Source organism: Pteronotus mesoamericanus, unplaced genomic scaffold (assembly GCF_021234165.1).
Source record: "Pteronotus mesoamericanus isolate MK-2021 breed Mesoamerican mustached bat unplaced genomic scaffold, CSHL_Meso_final scaffold_651, whole genome shotgun sequence".
NCBI lineage: Eukaryota > Metazoa > Chordata > Mammalia > Chiroptera > Mormoopidae > Pteronotus > Pteronotus mesoamericanus.
The window spans coordinates 46,636,388-46,657,652 of NW_026555325.1; the positions used below are offsets into that span (position 1 = coordinate 46,636,388).

The 21,265-nt window shown below is 35.6% G+C and overlaps 2 protein-coding genes across 4 annotated transcripts in view; one reads left to right on the top strand and one right to left on the bottom strand.

The window, feature by feature from the left end:
• Positions 1–8,160: 8,160 nt before the first annotated feature.
• Positions 8,161–20,155, bottom strand: ORMDL1 (ORMDL sphingolipid biosynthesis regulator 1). Of its 2 annotated transcripts, XM_054562568.1 has the most exons (5): positions 19,959–20,155; positions 19,075–19,138; positions 18,123–18,303; positions 13,538–13,689; positions 8,161–8,379 (listed from the first exon to the last, which is right to left on the bottom strand). In XM_054562568.1, the coding sequence occupies exons 3-5, from the start codon at positions 18,294–18,296 to the stop codon at positions 8,244–8,246; spliced, it is 462 nt and encodes a 153-aa protein (XP_054418543.1). In that variant the 5' UTR covers positions 18,297–18,303; positions 19,075–19,138; positions 19,959–20,155; the 3' UTR covers positions 8,161–8,243. The 2 variants fall into 2 exon arrangements, with proteins under 2 accessions (XP_054418543.1, XP_054418544.1); XM_054562569.1 differs by lacking the exon at positions 19,075–19,138.
• A 9-nt stretch (positions 20,156–20,164) lies between these two features.
• Positions 20,165–21,265, top strand: part of PMS1 (PMS1 homolog 1, mismatch repair system component) — a 65,839-nt gene continuing 64,738 nt past the window's right edge. For both annotated transcript variants that reach the window (XM_054562565.1, XM_054562567.1), the window contains exon 1: positions 20,165–20,294. The gene's annotated coding sequence lies outside the window, so the exon portion shown is untranslated. The remainder of the gene's footprint in view (positions 20,295–21,265) is intronic.

The window sequence follows — 21,265 nt, forward strand, 5'->3', positions numbered from 1 at the left end:
ATACTTATTTGGCTGTATTTCGTACGCCACTATGAGAAAATGATTGGTAGTTTGTTCGTTATTCTGTCTTGGAGGAACTCGCACCAAAATTAAAGGTGTAGCCTGAGATAGCTAATATTTTTAGAGACAATAGAAACCCGGGGCCCCCATAAAGGTTTGAACAAGTCTCCCAGAGAACGGAAGCGTTTCCGGTCGGACAGTTAACCGTTACTCCCATTTCACTTGAAGTAATAGGTGTGGGGCTGGTTCGTTTTTCTGAGAAAAAATAAAACGGGGGTTGCGGTAAATATTCACTTAATTTAAAAAATTTAATACCCTATCTTCGCAATACATTATGTGGTCTTTGCCTACTGTGTACACAGCTTCAGCATGTCTTCATATCCTTGCACCTCCTTCACTTTTTTTTTTTTTTTTTTGCTTTGATTGGTATGTGAGCTTATTACCATTTGTTTGAATAGAATTATCCCAAGAGAGTTTCTTCTTCCTTGCTAAGCAAAGACCTTATAAATACAAGGTTGGCTGAGCTGGCACACATCCTTGTGCTTTGCAGTGAGAAGTTCTTGGTAGAAAGAAGATGAATAAATCACAGTCAGGAAGTCACAGTTATAGGTTAGTGGTAGATACAGATATGTAAATTCCTAATTACCAGAATGTTTGGAAAGTTATTTGTGTAACTTATGTTTTCCAATATTTTCATTTACCCTTGGCAGGAAGAATCATAATTAACAATAAAGTGTCACTGTGTGCCAGACACTGTTGTAGATTAATTTATTTAACTCTCCCATGAGGTAGTTACTGTCTTCATTTTACACAAGGCAACTGGTTCATGGAACTTGGGTGATGTTCAGGTCATACACCTAGTAAGTGCAGAGCTGGTATTAGAAGTCAGGCCATCTGCCTCTGGAGTCTGTTTTCTTAACTGCCAGAAGATAAAGTAACTCATATTATCCCTATGCTGCATTGTTGACTCAAAAGAAGGGGAAAAAATTAAGACCTACAGGTTAAAAAAAAAAATTGGTCATCCTGTCCAATTGGATAAAATAGTTCAGAGGTGGTTTTCTATTATGCACTGGAATCTAGCCTGAACATAAAACTTTTCGCATCTGGCATTGTTCTTGCAATTTGAAATATGCTCTGCAGGTGTGGCCTAATGGTCTCCTGTGCTTCCAAGAGTTATCCTTGTTGTATGTGCTAGCATCATTGGTAGATTCCTCATCTAGGCACCTTTGGCTGGTGTTGAGTTTGCTACATCATGTGAAACAGCAGAACTCTAGGACACATTAGAAAGGAATTTTATTCTTTTGATTGCATGTTAGTAGAAAGAAATGGCACTTTACCAGTCCCATATATTTGGCGAGTGAAGGTATCCATCTTCCACGTTCTTTATTGTACTACAGATGTTATTGGGGGGAAGCATACTGAGACCTTTCTAGGCTTTCATCAGACCACAATGTGGTTTGAGTGGCACCCATGGCATTCTCAATGAAATGTGGCTTAACCACTGTAACTTGAGCTTGAATTGAGTTCCAAACGAATCTAAGTACACCTGTTTTGCTTCTGCTGTTGTTTACATTTGCAAACTTCAGAGGAAAGTTATATACAGAAGAATCTTTACAATACTCATTTCCTAATTATGTCTTACTAAGTCGGATTTTATCATATATGTATTGGATTCCTCCCTTTGGGTTAGGAAGTTTATTAGTTGTTAGAGATAAAATACCCATTCTCTATCTTCATTTAACCAAGTCTAGTAAGAGATAATTGCAATACAGCATTTTGGAAAGTGTACACTGGAAAAGTTGCTTGGGGAAGGTGGTGTAGCTTGCCTAGCAGGACATTGGTGTGATTATTGAGTTTCAACATGATTCTTATCTAGGCTTGAAATTGGTTTATCAGAAGTGACTGGACTATGGAATACTTAGTCACACATTCAATTGGCTAATGAACTATGTAAAAACCATTATACTAATGTACTAATTGCTGAGAAATGCAACAATGACTGAATTACAATAGTTGAACTTGCTGGTCCTCACACCTGTGTTGACCAAATTACAATGGAACAGAGATGAGTTTGGTGCTTTTAATGGCTAATGTTTTGAGCTTGATGCACCCCTTCCCAGTTGAGTCACATACTTCTCTTACCTTCTTCATAGGTGGATTATGCTAGAAATACACTGATTGCTTCTCTCCTCTTTTTAGTTTCTTTGCTAACAAATATCTGATATGAAACATTCTTTCATTAATGGTAACACTGTCTATAAGATCTCACCTCTGGAAGATGTCTTTTTATTTTGTTTGCTGAGCCATTATGCTTATTTTACAAATTTACCCTTAGATGATTTTAACCATTTTTAGGTATACAGTTCAATGGTATTAAGTACATTTATATTGTGCAGTCTTCACTATCATATTACCATCCATCTCCAAAACTTTTCATCTTCCCTAACTCTATATCCATTAAACACTAGTTCTCCATTTCCCTCCCCTGCCCCTGCCTATGGCAGCCGCCATTCTGTCTGTCTTTATGACTTAGACCGCTGTAGGTATTTCACGTAAGCAGGATCACACAATGTGTTCTTTTGTGACTGGCTTATTTCTCTCAGCATTGACATCTAGGTTCATCCGATGTTGTAGTATGTGTCAGAATTTCCATCCTTTTAAAGGCGAATAATATTCTACTGTGATAGATACCTCATTTTGTTTATCCAGGCATCTTTCTATGGATACTTGCGTTGCTTCCACCTCTGACTACTGTGAATAATGCTATAAACATGAGTTGTACAAGTATCTTTTCAAATCCCTGCTTTCCCTTGTTTTGCACATCTACCCAGAAGTGGAATTGCTGTATCATGGGGTGATTCTGTTTAATTTTCTGAGGAATTACCATACTCAGATGATCTTATTTTTCAATATGTGCAGGGTCCATGTGTTTTTGGCACAGGAGGGAGAGGGTAAATCTCTTTGTTACTCCCATATGCTTCCTATGATTCTTAGTGCCAGGACAGAAGTATATGGTTTAGTAATTCATTGGAGGGCCAAATGTTTCAAAGCAGGATCACTATATAAGGTTTTCATGCAGTGGTGGTATACTGGTATCTTCTTGGGCAATAGCTAATTAAACCATTTGGCTTCTCTGTTCCCATTTTAAAAAACTGTAAAACGAAGAAAGTAATGCATGCTTATCTTTTTGATAATATAGTCAACATAAATACAGAAGTTTTGCAAAACCTGGAGGTTTTTCAAAGTATCATTGATAAAAATTTATAACCATATAATTATAATTGGAAAGTCAGGAAATTTATATATTATAAAATTCCTCTTATTTTTATATTTTAAAGAGTTCATTCTACAGTATTAATGTTTTTTTGTTCTTGTGTTTGAGAAGAATTTTTTACAACATAATTATACAGTTAGAGTGAAAGCACACAGTGATAAACTTGGCATATTTGCTAAACTTAAAATTATATAAATCTTTAGAGTTACAGGTTGAGTCACTTACACAACCATTAGCTGCTTATCATGGGCTTGAATGAACCAACAATGGAATAAATTACACTGCTATACTGAACATAAAATTCAAATATTTTTACTAAGCTATTTTTAAATTATGAACTATTCCAGATTATGAAAAAGTATTAAGAATAAAATAACCAACTTTGGTGAATCCAACACCCAATTTAAGAGCTAAAATATAACCAAATACAGTTGAATTGTGTGTTGTATACCCAAGATATTCAGTATTCTAAATTTGATGTTTATAATTCTCAGGTGTTTATTTGTAACTAAATGAGAAAATTTAAACACCATTTACCAAACTATCTGTTGAAGAATTTTTTTTAACTGAAACTGAAATTAGAGAGTAAAATAAAAACCATCTATATCTCACTTTTGACATCAAACAAAATGGAGTTAATCTTTGCTATAGTCTTGCCTACTTCCCCCTTCCCTGCCCAATGCTATTCCAAACTTCCTTTTAAGAGTATTTTACCTAGACCAGTCTTCCCAGCACTGAACATGTTAACACTTATCACATGAACATGTCATATCTATGTAATTATTTCAGTAATTACTCATTTATTTATTGTTAGATTATTAAATTGTATTGGTGTATACAGGGTTGCTGCATTTGTCTTCTTCAAATTAGCACAATGGTATCTGGGATCATATTTACTGGTGACATATATTAATATAGGAGACATAATGTAGGAGAAATATATTGCATGACAATCAAAGTTTAACTTGAGCTACACAAGATGAATCAATAAGCTAAAAATCTAAAAAGATGAGGTTCTAGAGTTAAAATAGAAAACATTAGACTTTGGTTCTTTATTAAATAAGTACTTGAAAGGAAAACCATTATTTAATAGTATTACATGTTGAAGACTTGAGGCTTTAGTAACTGTAAAGTAAATTAGTGAAAGTGGCTTTCAAAATAGCTAAAATGATGTTAGGCTGCATTTTAAAAAAGTATGGATATACCTGGAGAACACTACACGAAGCGAAATAAGCCAGTCAGAGTAAGGCAAATGCCATATGATTTCACTCATATGTGGAATCTAATGAACAAACTGAACTAACAAGCAAAACAGAGACTCACAAAGAGCAGGATGACAGCTAAGGGGAGGTTAGGGGGTGGAGAAATTGAGCAAAAAAAGGAAAAAGGACACATGGACAACAGTGTGGTGATTGTGTGGGTGGGGGAGGGGAGTATAAGGAGACTAAATGGTAATGGAAAAAAATACAATAAAATTTTTCTTACAAAAACAAGGGAAGTGGTCCTATTGTAGTGACATCAAATCTTAGGACTCTTGCAGTTAGCACTAGTGCTTACTAATGAACTCAGAGCAGAATTACCAGGACAGTGGGAGAAATCTGAAACCATACCATATGGAAAATGGTGAAGGTTATGCCAATGTTTGTTCAGTGCTATTGATAAACATTTAAAAGTTAAATATTTGAGTTATATAGAATATATAGTTATATATAAAATAAGGGTTATATTATGGTTCAGTGTAAAAGAAGTTATAAATTCCATTACAAAAATACAGCCTGGTAAGTTGTAAGTCCTCCTTTACCAGCACTAACCCAGAACTGAAGGGTGGCAAGGTAGGAGGTTGAATTACATAGTCTCTAACCTCTCTTTAAACTCTTAGCAGCATATAGCTGTATGAGGCTAATTAACAGATATTAGTTAGAAATATTGTTATTCCCCTTCAGATCTTTATAGTGTAGTAGACAATAGTGCCGTAAGCCTAAAAAATAGAGCTCAAGGTTTAAAAAAGAAAAAAAAGAATGGGAAGGCAAAAGGACAGAGGAACCAACATGGAAAGTTCTATTGGGAACTTTGGCTCCTAAGGCCAAAGCTGGAAGACAATTTGAGCAACAAATTGATTAATGATAACAACAGATTATAAACCAAAGAATAAAATATCCATGAGTCCATAACATAATTAATTGAATAAATAAAAGGGGAAAATCTTCTTACAAAAGAATTCCAATAAATAAATGTAGGAGTAAGGAAAATAGAAAGCTGGTACTGGAACTTCGTATTTGCTGTAGGAATGATTCACCAATAAATGCTAAAATTAATGGCATTTCTGAGCTCATGCCTATTTAGAAATTGTCATTATATCTCCTGACTTTAAATTAGAAGCAATTACAGCATAACAATTATATGGAACAATGCTTTTGTTCCAAATAGTAGTCATTATAGATTGTTGAAGTTTTTTTACATTAAACAATACCAACTTAAGAAATTGATAAGAGTTTTCATATTTAACACAATCATTCACCTAAGTGTTAAGGCCAAAAAACTAGGGGTTATTTTAGTTTCTTCCCTGCATCCTGTATTCAACACACCACTGTCTTATGAGCTGTATTTGCAAAGTACAGCCCAAATCTGATGACTACTCACTGCTTCATCAGAGCCATTTCCCTAGTCTGAGGTACTGTACTTTACACCAGTAGTAACTTCCCAACTATTCTTCCTGCTTATTTCCTTATAGTTCATTCTCAACATTAGCCCTAACCTTAAAGAATAAAGAAAAAATCGGATCCCTATAATCTGTGCAAAACTCTCCAATGGCTTTCTCACACTTAGCAAAAAATTTGCTCATTACTGTGGTCTATAAAGCCCTATATGATCTGACTCCTACATAATTCTCTGACCTCATTTACTACCATTCTCATCCTCATCACTCCTTTCTAGCTCCAGTGGCTGTCTTGTTTTTCCTCAAGCATACCACCCTCATTTATACTAGGAGGCCTCTCTTCCCAGATCTATGTCCATTAGTAAGGTCACCTTAGTTAGGATCTATAAGGAAGTCCTTTCTGAAGTAGGCTTCCCTGCCTTTCACTTGCTTAATTCTCCCCCAACACCTAGGGCATTTATTACTACATGAAATAGTATGTATTTATTTACTCATTTATTATCTATTCTCCAACTTGAATGTAAGCACATAAGAGATAGAACTTGTTTTGTTTATGAACTGTACCCATAATACCTAAAACAATACCTACAACAAAGTGGGCTCTCAAATATCTATTGAATAAATGTATTTAAAAAACTGAAGGGCAAAAATGGGAAAAGTAGCAGAAGGTCTAAATTACAGCCAGATTTCTATCTCTGAAGTATGTACTAAAAAAATGTAAGCCTTTTGAAATAAACTTTAAAAATGAAAGCAAAGAAACATTTTTAACTATCTTAAATTTTTACAAATTCAGTTCTTAAAAAACCCTTGAAAAATAAAAGTGCAACATTGATGACTGAATTTGGAGAGATTTTGCAATAATCCTACAACCAAAAGAAATTTTATTGAAGTATAGATTACTGGTTATTTAAAAATACATGGGAAAAGACAAAAATACAAAGAAATTATCATACAACTGATTTCTAAAGTCAATATTCTTGAAATACAAAACAATGATCCTTACCCCCAAAAGTCAGTTTATTGAAACAAATTGATTTTTAAGTTGGTCTATAACTCTTTCTCACTCAATTTTGTTTACAAATGTTACTGGGTTTTTTTTCAGTTTCATCCCATATCAGAATTATGGTTTTTGGACATATTTACTTCTCAAAGTTGTATATATTTATTTCTTGTAACTAATTGCAGCAACTATAGGAAGTTTCTCTAAGTGACAAGAATTCAGTATGGTCGCTGCTCTGGAAATAGTTACCATATTGAGTTATCTACACAAAGATTCATGTATTTAAAGTCAAAATATTATTGAGTAAAGTATGAAGACTGAGAGCAGGAGGACTAAGAAAAGATGCTGTTATCTTGTACTGCAGATCTGCTAAAAAAGACTTCATTGATTTACTTTGGTACTATTGCCAAAGAAGCAGTTGCTACCAGACCACAGGTTGGCTAAATAGTTATCCATTTTATATTTACTTTTCTAGAGAATGGCAAACTTTAATAATTAGATGGCTCAATCAAAGAAACAGAGACTTTTAAATTACCACATACTTTAACTTGAAATAAATTATTTTCTGAAATGGTTTAGCAGTCTTGTGTCTGCAAAGGCAACAAAACCCACTTCGTTTAAAAATTAGAAGGCTGACTCAGAGGCTGTTTGTAAGATGCCTACCTATCTTCTATCACCAATCAGTCATGAAAGTGGATCTTCATAAACTCAGTAACTTCACAAATGTAAAAATGATCTTATCCATCAACACACAATGTTGAGCCAACAAAATGAAAAAAAAGTACACTCATAAGATAGAAATTGGCTTGTATAAAACAAGATGGTACATATATCTTCTTATGTAACACAAGAGAAATATGTATGGTAATAAAAGCAATCTACAATAAACTTGTAAATAGATGATTTCGATTTACATATAAGTCAGCTTAAACTAACCATTACCGAATGATTGGAAAGTTTTTTCTCCTAACCAATGCCCATTCATTATAAGCTAAGCTGGTCTTAATTTCTTATAAATCTATTTCCTTGGATTTATCTACTACACCCTCACTTCATAGACATTTAACTTATAAGCTGGGCCTTCCCATTCTGCCTATAAAGCCTCTTGTCAGAAATATACCAGATGCATTAAACACAAGCATCCTCTAGTAAAAATCTGCACTTCAAAACAGCATATGAAGAACCAGCAGTAGGCTCTCCAATGTAAATACTTCTCATTTCACACCATCATAGGAACAGTGCAGTTTACTAACCACTCCTTCATTACAAGCAACTCAGTAGCTGTAAAAACTTTTCTTCAGTTTCAAAACCTTTCAATACTTGTTAATTCCAAAGATCCGAACACCATGTAGCTGTGGCATTTTGGGAATTAGCACACTCAGGAGAGAAGCTGTATTTAGGATGAAGTGAGTTGGATCATACTTCGTATAGAAACTGGCCAGAAAATATCTGTAGAAACAGAAGTTAAGAACATATGTAACATCTAAAAATAAAATTAATTAGCATTTTTTTAAAATTTAAAAGTAGGAAAAAAGGCCACCAAAACATAAATACCTAAAGGCAGAACCATTTCTCAACACTAAAACAAAAGAAAACATTAAGTTTGAGGACCTAAATTAATTTTATTTAGAATTTAAATATTTTTTAACAGAGCCATATATGCACATTATGCACTTCTGCAATTATGTTAAATACATTTAATAGAATACGTTTGCTACTTAGCATCCTTTACAGCAGGATTTCAAACTAGGATTCATATGCTCCCTGAAATTTCAGGTGTCGTTTTGTATTTATGTGTATGCTTCTGAAGAGAAGATCCAGATCCAAAGAATATTTCATATCCTCTAAGGGTTTTGTGACCCACCAAAGGATTAAGAACTGTAAAGCTGTGGAAAATGGGGATAGTACATGAGTACAATTAGTGTCTTTGAAAGAAAACAAATACTTAATTGCCCTTTTGATAGTCTGATTTCCATTCTGTTGATAAATAGGTCTGTAATCAGGTTAACTGGAAACTTTGAAGACACTGTTGTAAAATTCCAGTTGTTTTGCTATAACTGAACATACATACATATTCAAAGACACCTAACATCTGAGAATTTGTTTTAACAAGCCTGAGCCTCTGTAAGACCATAAATCATTGAGTCAAAATGTCTAGTTTTACACAAGGGGTACATCAGAGTACAGACACATCATCTGGCCCCTAGTATAGACAGGATTTTAAAAAATAAAACATCATAACTAAGAAGTTAGATTGTATATGGTTGTTTAATTTGTATTTTTAGAGTACATAAGGAAATTATAGCTTTTCTGCTAAGTACTATCATTAGTTTCTCATAAGGGGAAGCAGGCGTAATTTAGATATGGTTAAGAAAGAAAAGCTACTTTCAAGCCTCACTAAAAATATCAGAGAGCTATATACAAAACCATTTGAATTGAGAAATTCTATAATCTTCCACTTACTTTACAAACTATATAGTCCAGAAAATTCTTTCTTGAGAATAATCCACAGTCCTTAATCTTTATTTTAAACCCTTTCTTCCTGCTTTCATATACTTCAATGAACTTAAAAGGGGATATAACTTGCATTTAATAAGCTTATTTGATTTCCCATCATTATTATGGGTTTACTCTATAATCAGATATGTTCAAAACAATAAACCTTCTAAGAATGGCTTCTCTTATCATACTGTAGCATATATTCCCATTATGTCATCTAATGAAAACTGTGTGTGTAGATTATATGAAACTATTGGACTCTTAAAAACAATGGATAACCTTCCAAGGACATGCAAAACTAAGTGGGAATCAGCATAATAGTTGTTTATTTGCGAAAGGATATACTGGAAAGAGACTATATTAGAAGCTGGAAGTTAGAGATTCGTCTGGGCTATTGACTCCAAATAGCTGCATGGTCTGGAGGAAAAAATTCACCTGAGACTGTTTCTTATCTAAAAATCTGGGATAACATTGTACGTCCCATCTACTTGATAAATAATTCTCAAACAAAAAAATGTGACAGCACTCTGAAAAGTATCAATGCTATATTGTTTTAATGCTGTTTCTTCAGTTATGTAAGGAATTTGATCAAAGAATACTTGAAGTCATACCTGTGGGTCAAAAATATATTTTTAGAAATACGGATTAAAGAATTAAATGTTAGATTCAAAACCATAAAAATCCTAGAAGACACCACAAACAGTAAAATCCCAGACATTTCTCATAGCAATATTTTTTTCTGATAAATCCCCTCAGGCAAGGGAAACAAAAGAAAAAATAAACAATTGGGACTAAATCACACTAAAAAGTTTTTCCACAGGAAACAACAAAATAAAAAGATAACCCACTAAACGGGAGAACATATTTTCCAATGATATATCTCATAAAGGGTTAATATCCAAAATGTATAAAGACCTTATAAAACTCAACACCAAGAAAACAATCCAATTAAAAAAATGGGCTAAGGATCTGAACAGGCATTTCTCCAAAGAGGACAAACAGATCATCAATAAATACATGAAAAGATGCTCAAAGTCACTAATCAACAGAGAAATGCAAATTAAAACCACAATGAGATATTACCTCACCTGTCAGAATGGCTACCATCAATAAATCAACAAACAAGTGTTGGCAAAGATGTGGAGAAAAGGGAACCCTCATGCACGGTTGGTGAGAATGCAGATTGGTGCAGCCTCTCTGGACAGCAGTATGAAATTACCTCAAAAAATTAAAAATGGAATGGCTTTATGACCCAGTGACGCCACTTCAGGGAATATATCCAAAGAAACTTTAGACACTAATTCCAAAGAATATATGCACCCCTATGTTCATCGAAACATTTACAATAGCAAAGATTTGGAAGTAGCCCAAGTGCCCATTAGCAGATGAGCAGATAAAAAAGCCGTGGTACATTTACACAATAGAATATTAGTCAGCCATAAAAAAAGGGAAATTTGCCCTGGCCGGTGTGGCTCAGTGGACTGAGCGTGAGCATGTGAACCCAAAGGTCACCAGTTTGATCCCTGGTCAGGGCATACACCTGGGTTGCAGGCCAGGTCCCAAATTGAGGCTGTACAAGAGGCAACAGCCAACTGATGTTCTCCCCCTCTCTTTCTGCCTCCCTTCTCCTCTCTCTAAAAATAAATAAATAAAATCTTTAAACAAACAAATAAGGGAGATCTTACCCTTTGTGAAAGGATGTGTGGACCTGGAGAGTGTTATGCTAAGTAAAATAAGCCAGAGAAAGACAAGCCCATATGATTTCACTCATATGTGGAATCTAATGAACAAAGTAAACTAACAAAGTCGAAAGAATCAAAGATAGAGCAGACTGACAGCTGTCGGGGGTGGGGAGAGGGGGGTCACAGGGTTGGGTGAAAAAGGTAAGGGGAGAGCAATGGGGGAAAAGGCGGGACAACTATAACTGAACAATAATTTTAAAAAATGAAGGAAGGAAGGAAGATTGTTTAGCTAGTGAAATAGGTTTTTAGGTTATGTTTGAGATCTTGCTACCTGGCATATGTTAAAAAAAAAAAAAAGGTAAAGGGATTAAGCAAAAAACAACAACAAAAAACTCTCACAGAAACAGACAACAGCATGGTAATTACCAGAGGGGAAGGGGCATGGGGAAAGTAGAAGAAGGTATAGAGCGTATAAATGGTGACGGAAGGAGAATTGTCTTTGGGTGGTGATACAATATACAGATGATATTTTATAGAATTGTACACCTGAAACCTATATAATTTTATTAACCAACATCACCCCAATAAATTCAATAAAAAAAAGAAAAAAATAGAAATATTGATGTTGTACACAGGTACATCTCAGGTGACCACTTTTGTGATAGCACTTACTGAAAATTCGTCATATGTCAGGCTTTTTTACATGTGCTATAATTAAATCCTCAACATTTTAGAGATGAGCAAGCTGAGGCTTTCAAGAAAATGGTCAAGTCACATAGCTAGAAAGCAGTACACCCAACATCCAAAATTAAGGCTGTTTGAATAACCATTATTCTTGTTACTGCATTTCTCTTTGCTGGACTATACAAGTCATTTTTCTTTTGACAACTGTTTTAATTGTTTAAAACAAAAATTTAAAAACTTCCTCAAAGTGCTATAAATACACAAAAAAGAAACCTACTACTTTATGATCAGTTTCTCCTTTTCATTTGAAAATTCCTTCCCTTACTTAAACACCTATCCAAAACCTAAGTTCCCTTTAGTCTCAGTTTAAGGAATTCTGTCTCCAAGAAGTCTTTCCAGCTACTCTACACTACATTGGTTCTACTGTGGGTACATTATGTATAAGCTACGTGGTATAGAGAGTTTGATTAAGATACATGTGAAACACCTATTACGTGTAAGCAAATATACTGTGTGAATTCAAAGCAATCTATACACTTACAAATTCTTTACAGAAATAAAACATTTATAATAACAATATAAAGTGGCATAAACAAGAGGTATATAATAACTGCTATGGGAGTTCAAAGCAGAGTATTATTGCTAAAGGTTGAGTGCTCAGGAAAAGACCTCACTGAAGGTGCAGAATTTAAATCTTCAAAGAAGGGTAAGATACAAATTGAGGAGGCATTTCAAGTAAGAAAAGTGAGGTGAACAAAGGCATAGAAATAGACCTACACACAAAGTATTCAAGAAATGCAGTTTCAAAGAGCTTGATAAGGTGGAAGTTGGGTGGGGCTAAAATATGAACATCAAAAAAATAAGGTATGAACATTTTGTGGAAGGCCCTGAATATGAGGTTAACAGAAAATTAGATACCAGATACAAGATTAAATGCTTTACAGATATATGTTGTATCATTTATTTCTTAGAGCATCAGACTGAGTTAGCTGTTACTGGCTAGAATTTTATTTATGAGCAAACCAAACTGGCTAAGTGGTAGAGTATTCAAAACAGATCTGACCTATAAATAATAAAAGGCTAACTTCTCTTTCCTCTAAACCAGCGATAAGAATTTTTGAAACATGGAATACCTGACTATTTAATCAAGGGCACTGACCTCTTTTCCCTTAGATTGTCAAAAAAAAATGACAACAGCCAACACAATAGCTGCCTGGTATGAATCAATCAAAATTATACCTTTTTTGTCAAATCTGGTAAAAAATATATTTTTTGGTGTGCCACAGAATTAATTAGTTTACATGTGCCATGATAGGAAAAAGGTTGAAAATCCCTACTCTAAACCATTCTTTCTCTCCAAAGCAGTTTGAACATCCAAATGGGGCAGGTGGTCAATGAAATACACCTAAATCCTTGTTGAGAGGAATTAATCTGATAGTGGAATATAAAAGGTTCCTTGTAAGCAACTTACAAAGATGAATTAAAATGTATTTGATCTGTATATCCTAGAATGTCTAGGCATACTGGTAGGCATGTAATGTTGTCTCCATATGTTATTGGCTGAAGTGAAAACCCGTTTATTACCAGCTTGTTAAAAGATTTTGCCTGTATTTTATACTCTATACGTAGCTATTAATTGACAGAGGTTTTTAACAAACTATTTCTTACTGAAATTCAATCTAATAAAACAATAGCTTCCTCTCCTCCAAACCTCCTCATACCTAAAAATCTCTACCACTTACAGAATTATTGGAGAAATTGTGAAAAACTTCCGTGAAGATGTAAACTGTACTCCATAGTCCAGTTGTTCCCAATGAGTTAGGAGCCTTGCTTTTCCCTGGTCAGGAGTCTCGAAAGGTGTTCCTTTTACAGCATGCAAAAATACATACATCCCCTGGAAAACAAGGGAGTATATAATTAACATCAAATACAGAACTGGTATCTATCAGCATCAAGATAGTTCCAGACTATTTATGACAAGGTATATGATTTAATTTACAGGTCAAGTTTTAAGCTTTCATATTCTTATGAACGCTGTGGCCAGTTCCTTCACAGTAACATAAATCTTCCAGGGGCATATAAATGTTATTTGTTGAAAGCCAGTAAAAGTTTAACCAAAAGTAACCTGCTTTCACCTTTTATTAAATTGAAAATAAATAAAAAGTAACATCAGAGTAACCTTATATTAATACATTTAGATTTTCTAGCACCTTTCCTATTGGGAAATAGGGTTTCCTTGCCCCAATGTGAAGGAAAGTTGAGAATGTCATATTAGTAAATCTGATATTTATAAAATGATTTTAAAAATATAAATTGGTTAATAAAATAAACTCTCTGTATCAGGAAAATGGTTTTGAAAATATTTAATATTAAGATGGTCTTTGAATGCTTTTCTTCTAAAACAACAAAGATGGTTTGATGTAATAGGCATAATGTTCAACTCAATTTGCTTTTAAAGTCACAACTGTGCCTCAACAGTGTTTCTATTGAAGCTAGTTTTTAAAAATTTTTTTACAAGGTTTACTAGAAGTCAATCTGTTCACTGGTATCTCTAAACATCTAATTTTTTTGTTAACTGGAAAAAAACAATGTATACTAGTTTTAGTTTCCTTGAGATTATGACACCCATTGAGATTGATAGGTAGTGCTTCATTGCAGTATCACTGTCTGAGGAACTGGTAATAATAAAGCCTAAATATTATCATGAAACCGTTTTCCCACTAGATGTCATGATATGATGTCATTTGTTTCTACTTCCACTTTTAACAAATATATGGGGGAAAAAAACAGAAAAATTAGTGATCTGAAATTTTACATAAGCCAAGGAATGTCTATTCTGTAAGCACAAGGAAAACACTTTCACGTGGGCTTCAAAGGAAACTGTAAACAGAAATTCCCAAGTGTGTGACCAAAAAAATTAAGTCTATACTCTAGACCATGTAATGTGTTAGAATTATCAAAGAACAAGCCTCTCGTTATTTTCTTCAAACCACATGGACTCACCAGTATTTAGAATATACATAACATTCGGTTTATTTTATATATCATTCTCAATGAAAAAGAATAAAATCTTATCTGACCACATATATTCTACTCCATTTTTTTATTTTTAATAGTTTTTCTATGAAATTTTAGTGATTTATACCCATGTCAAAAGAATTAGAAAGTATGTAGCTCATAGTTAGCCCTTGATAAATATTTACTGACTTAAAATGAAGAGCATTCTCATTCATTTTAAAAAGTAGGCAAAAAATTTGGCAAAATATTAATGTTGCTAAGGTCAATTGTAGCACCGAAGAAAAACATTCACTACATGTTTCTACTTACTATATGGTTTCAGAAAGGCAAAGGCCATATTTTTTCCTAACCAGAAGTAACAATTAGGTCTACTTTCCCATATTTAAAAAGCATTCAGCATGTATTTCACATTTTTAATTGGTTTAATATAGGCTATCTTCAAAAGAAACTTAAATTTGGAGCCATATAATTGCTACAGCTATGTCTGGTTAGTTAGGTTTTTAGTGTGGTGAACAATTAAGTCAGCAGTTTGCTTCCCTACCTGTTGTCTATTTCCTACCCTTTGTCCCTTGCCATATACTGTGCCTCAACCTCAGTCAACCAAATTGAAAACTTAAGGGGATGAAATGACTTCTAAAGTATATTTAATAAATGTCATTGGAGAAGGAAAAATTAAATGACAGTACAGACTAATTTATTCAACAAACATTTAAATAGGTATTTGGAGATATAAAAATTAAAAATAAAAGAGATAAACAGCTAACTATCATAAATACATGATATAAGAATACAGCATGGGAGTTCTGTAGCATCTTGGATAAGGTGACACTTGAATAGAGTTTTCCTGAGCAAATAGGAGTCAGTCAGGCAGAGCAGGAAGATGAGAGGGTATTAAAACAGAAGAGCCTGAGCAAAAGAAAGAGGTGAGAGCAAGACAACTTTCAGTGTTGTTAGAACACAGCTTGTATTTGGAGATGGGCTGAGGTAACATTGAGTCCCTTTCTTGCCTCTGCATAGTTACCAATTGGTCTTGTATCTCACACAGGGAACTTAGCATTTTACTATAAATGAAACAGGGAATCACTGAAGAATTTAAACAGTGTGACCTGAGCAGACACATACTTTAAAACTATCACTCTACCAAGTTGGAATGGAAGAGAGTAGAGGAGCATCAAGGAGACCATTTATCTATTTCAGCAATTTTCAGACTTTTTCATCTCATGTCACACATAAACTAATTACTAAAATTCTGCAGCACACCAAAAAATTTATTATATTTTTTGCTGATCTAACAAAAGATAGATACAATTTTGATTTATTCACACCTTATGGCTACTGTTATGGTGGCTGTTGTCATTTTCTTTATTTGACAATCTGAGGGAAAAGAGGTCAGTGCTTCTTACTAAATAGTCAAATATTCCATGTTTTACTACTTGTGGCATGTTTGTTGAAAAGTGCTAATCTATTGGAGGAAGAGACAGAAAAATAAAGTGTACGAATTACAGCAATGCCAGTGGGGATCAAACTGAGAGACAGTAAAGCAGAACAGACAGGGATTTGCCTAAATGAACAAGAATATGTAGGAAAAGGAGTTACCCTAAGACTAGGGTGAGCATATCTGCTAGTTTGCATGGACAACCCTGATTTACACCTATTCTGTTGGAGTAGTTATTACTAGACCTCTCTTTTACTCTAACACAGTCTCAGTTTGGATGATAAATTATATTAATCACTTTCCCTTTGACATTCGGCTATCTGGCTTGGCATACTGGACACAGAATAGTGCCTTTAGATTAGATTAGGAACAAAGTCAGAGGAATAGATTGTGGGTAGAAAGAAATAGATAAGGAATGGGTTCAATTTACACTTGTTTAATTTAAGGTGCAAGGTAATCTAGTAATATTAATATGGGTCATCCTTCTACAGGTAGAAACTGAAAATATGGGAAGATGAAATTAGTTAGATAGAATATAAAGCATAAGAAGAGATGAAAACCTTGGGAAGAGAAGGTGGGAAGTGCAAAAGGAAAGAGAAAAGATCAGAAATACATATAGGAAAAAGCAACAATGTAAAAACCAAAGGAAAAGAATTCTAATAAAAGGGATCTGATTAATGACAAATATTTCAGAGAAGTTATCATTTAAAAAGTGTTTTCCCTACCAAAGTCTGCTACTGAAAATGGACTAAGTGCACATTCGCATATTTCTACCGCATCATCCTAGTCCTCGTCCAGTCAACTTTAAATACTCTCCAGAAGAAATAAATCATGTTAATTTTAAAAAATCTATTTCTCTTACATTTTTGTCTTAATTCTAAGTTATTAACTTTTTGGATATCTTTCAATAAAAATGTAGTTAATCTGGATTCAATTAAAAGTCTCAATTAACCGGATTTCTCTTCTCTTGTTCCAATTTAATAAGCTGTTAAAGACAAGAAAAGCCACTATCAGGTTTATTTTTTCAACATACAATTCCCAAGGCTGCATAATATGGTCAATAGAGTTGCTCAAACTTCTAATACTTTGTAGAGCTGTCATATAATACAAAAGAGTGCCAGCCAACAGAAAGAAGCTAAGGTACCATAAGATGCTGAATCATATAAAATGATTAAGCTGAAAATTTCTATACAGAAGTAGGAAAGTATATTTAAACAATTTAGAAAGACTTAACAAGGATTGAAGATTGAAACCAAATATGTTCATTAGACACCAGTTAATCAAAAAACATACCTACTTCTTCTGAGGTATTCTGGTTTATCAGTATAATGTAGTTGATTAATTACTGTCTTGACATGTTTGCTAAAATGACCTACTATTTTCTAGATTCTATAAAAACAGTATAAAGAAAAAAAAGTCTTACTCATAAAAAGGGCCCAATGTTTAAATATAAAGTGTCACAGAAAAATATAATCCCATTCAACACTTAAATCCTTTAAAATTGTCATATATACTAAAAATCAATGAACAACACACTTTCAATGGATGTTCTTCTAAGTTATATCTAAAACTGTTTAAAAACGAAGTCACATGTTTTTCTTTATAAGAAAATTTTTAAGCTTTTTAAAAAATTGTGTTTAAATATATTTAAATGTACCATGTTAACCATTTTTATGTGTACAGTTGCGTAGCATGAAGTACATTAGCACTGCTATGCAGCAATCACCACCATCCACTTCCAGAACTCTCTGCATCTTGCAAAACTGAAACTGTACCCATTAGACCATAACAGTAACTCCCCATCCATTCCTCCGCCGGTCCCTAACAATTAAACCTTAAGTTTTCAAGTGTTTTGTATAAGGTGAAATTCTTACCAGATTATGTATAACATTTGTTAAGGTCCAAGCAACAGGAACACTGAAGAAGGGAATACTGAGTAAGACAATATGAAGCAAGACGACTCCCAACGCATATGTCAGCCACATCCCCCGGCTGTTCATTACCCGGGTATTTGGATTCACCTCGCTGTGCGCGACTCCAACATTCATGTTTGCTCTGTAGGAAAGCAATGAAATGAATCAACACTGACATAATTAGAAACTTATATACTCCTAATTCTGACATCATAAATTAAGTTAACTAGTAGTATTTTTCCTTGTTCTGAAACAGAACAAACACACCCTCCAAAATAGGCTACTTGCCGATGCTGACAACGGCAGTAAAGAATTCTTAACATTTGATTTTACGGTAAGACAAACAAGACTTATTTTATGGTTCTCCATGAAAAAATAAAGTTAAAATCCCTTTCTTAAAACTTGTCTTTCAGGCATATTGGTTTTACTAAATGAAATAATGGGCAGGAAAACTCAAACTGAAAGAGAAAACCTACATTTTTCTTTTATCATGAGAACCAAGTGAAAACTCAAGGGCTAAATTCATCAACAGAATAAATTAACATGAAGAAAGCAGAGCTGACCTAGCCAGTCTGTTGTTAAGTAGCCACACTCATAGCTAATGTAATGATCTATCCACAAGGAGCGGCCAGAGTTAAAATCCCTCCTTTTGAATACTGAACCTGGGAGAACACAAAGTAGTGAAAACTTTACACGGTCAAGGGATAAGGTTTGTTTCTCAATCTCCTGATACAAGTAAGTCAAAACAACAATCTTCCTTCTGGATATTTTTACTCTAGTCAACTCAGTTATTTTTCCCCTTTCTTTTTTTTAGGTTTTTCATTTTGCGTTCAAGGTGAACAACAAAGGGAGAACTGATAATAGTTAGCAGTCATCTTAATGATGGATGATGTGTGCTTGGGTCTAAGAATACCTTAAGCGATATAACACTGTCCTCAAGAACACCTATCATCCCGGCAAAAAACGACCAGTGAGATCTGCGGGGGGGAAAGAGAGTAAAACTGTGTTTGGAACAGCTCTGATTTTAAAATATATAAACCTTTCCTATTACAGAGTTGGCATCGGGAGAGGAATTTCTCCTAGCCCCATCCAACAAGTGTTTCCGGAGTACAATGTCCCCTTCCCTCTCCAAAAAATGTCTACAGAACTCAACGCATCAAGGGTAAGAGTGACAACTGGTTACACTAAAACGAAGCCAAAGTCTCAAATTCACGTGTATTTTTTAAATCTCAACACCCACCATGCAGCATACACTGTTTTGTATGGTAAATTATACTCGAGATTACTTTTCCCACTTTCCATATGGGAGGAAAAATGCTCCCAAGAGCTGGAAGGCGAAGGTGTGACCCTACCCCCAGATCAGAAAAACCTTTCCGAGGAGTCTCCCGCGACACCCTTAAACAATGACGTCGGACAGAGAAAAGGCTCTCGGCTGAGATCCTAACGGTTCCTTGCGGATGACGAGGGGTCCCTTCCCTGCCAGCGAGCCAGGCACCAGCAGCCTTCCCGACTGCCGGAGCTCCAGGATAATGGAATTTAGCAAAAGCCAATGCTGTTACTCCCGCAGCACCTCTCCCACCGCCCATCCCTTCTCGGAGCCGCACATCCGTCAGAGCGTAGGCACGACGACAAACATTTGGGGTGCAAGCCTCAGGGGCCACGTGGCCCGCACCGCCACACAGGGGGCGCGGACGCAGCCGGAGCGCACTCTTCTCCCTCACATTAACTCCAGTCAGCCACCAGCTCGCTCCCGCCGCTGGCAGCGGCACAGGCCTGCGGCCGTTCGCGCCCACTCACCCACCGCCCCCACTCCCGGCGGCCAACTCAGGGGAAGACCCGCTCCGCAGCCACAGCGTCTCTTCAAGGCCGATAGCGACTGGTCCGCTCCAACGCAGCTTAGCTTAGTTTGCGGAAGCCTTCAAGACCTGAATGCGCCGTCAGTGGATTGGCTGCTTGCAGTGCCAATCCCACGTTCCCCGAGCGGGGCGGGACTAAATGCCGCGCCACTGCCTGCTCCGCTGCGCGGGCGCTGAGGGGGGAATCCGGCGTCTGCGGAGCCGGGCGTGGGCTGCGGGCGGGACGCTGGCTGGTCGACTAGTGGATGGTAATTTCCCACGTCGCGCGAGCAAGAAGGTAGTGTCGTGTGGCTAAGGGGCATTCATTCTTTTGTTCTGGTAGTCTCGGGGCCCCCTACCAGCAACTCGTCCGAGTCAGTACGCAAGCGCCGCTGGCCGCTGTGGGCGCCCCTCCCCCAACCGCGGGGCGGGAAGCGGGAGAAGCTGGACTTGCGAGCGAAACTGACCTCCGCGGGCGCGCACACGTGGAGAGTGGTCTCCGAGCCAGTCAGCTTTGGTCTTCGCCGACTAAATAATGTTTAGGCTTTTGTTGCAGGCAATTCCACAGGTCCTTCTGGGTGCAAGACTTACCGTTGTTGTTTTCCAGGCATAAATTCCAGCCCTGGACAGCTATAACTTCTCTTGTGTGTGGTGTTTTATAATACTGTATGTTGGGGCATCATACAAGTGGTGCAAACAAACTCTTTTCAGTTAATGATTTTTATTGGTGTCTTTCTGGGTTTCTAGACACGCTGAGGTCAGGCATCTGTATTACGGTGCATCCTGAGAAATGTGGATACCAAAAGTTGATTTTATTAGAGAACGGAGAGGAAAAATCAGGTGATTAGGAGTCATATTTGAAATTGAGTTACATTACTTGGAAGTGCACAACTTTTGTCATTTATATTGTTGAAATAACTTTCAACAACATTTCAAAATTGGTGTAAGAGAATGTTGACTATATATTTTGCATTTCTATTGGTTCTGTGAAAGTTATTTAAGTAAATTACTTCATTGTGTTCTCTGATTTCTGCTGCTTTTTTTGGTACATTGTTGTCCTTAATCACCTTTCCTGGTCATCACACTTTTTCAGTAGTGTTTTGATTTCCACCTCAGCAAATACGGAAGACTGATCCTTAACATCCAGGGGTGCCCAACCTTTTGGCACCTCTGAGCCACACTGAAGAACAAGAGTTGTCTTGGGCCACACATTAAATACATTGCAACATGTATTCATAAAGGAACTGATCATGTTTTGAGTAAATTTAC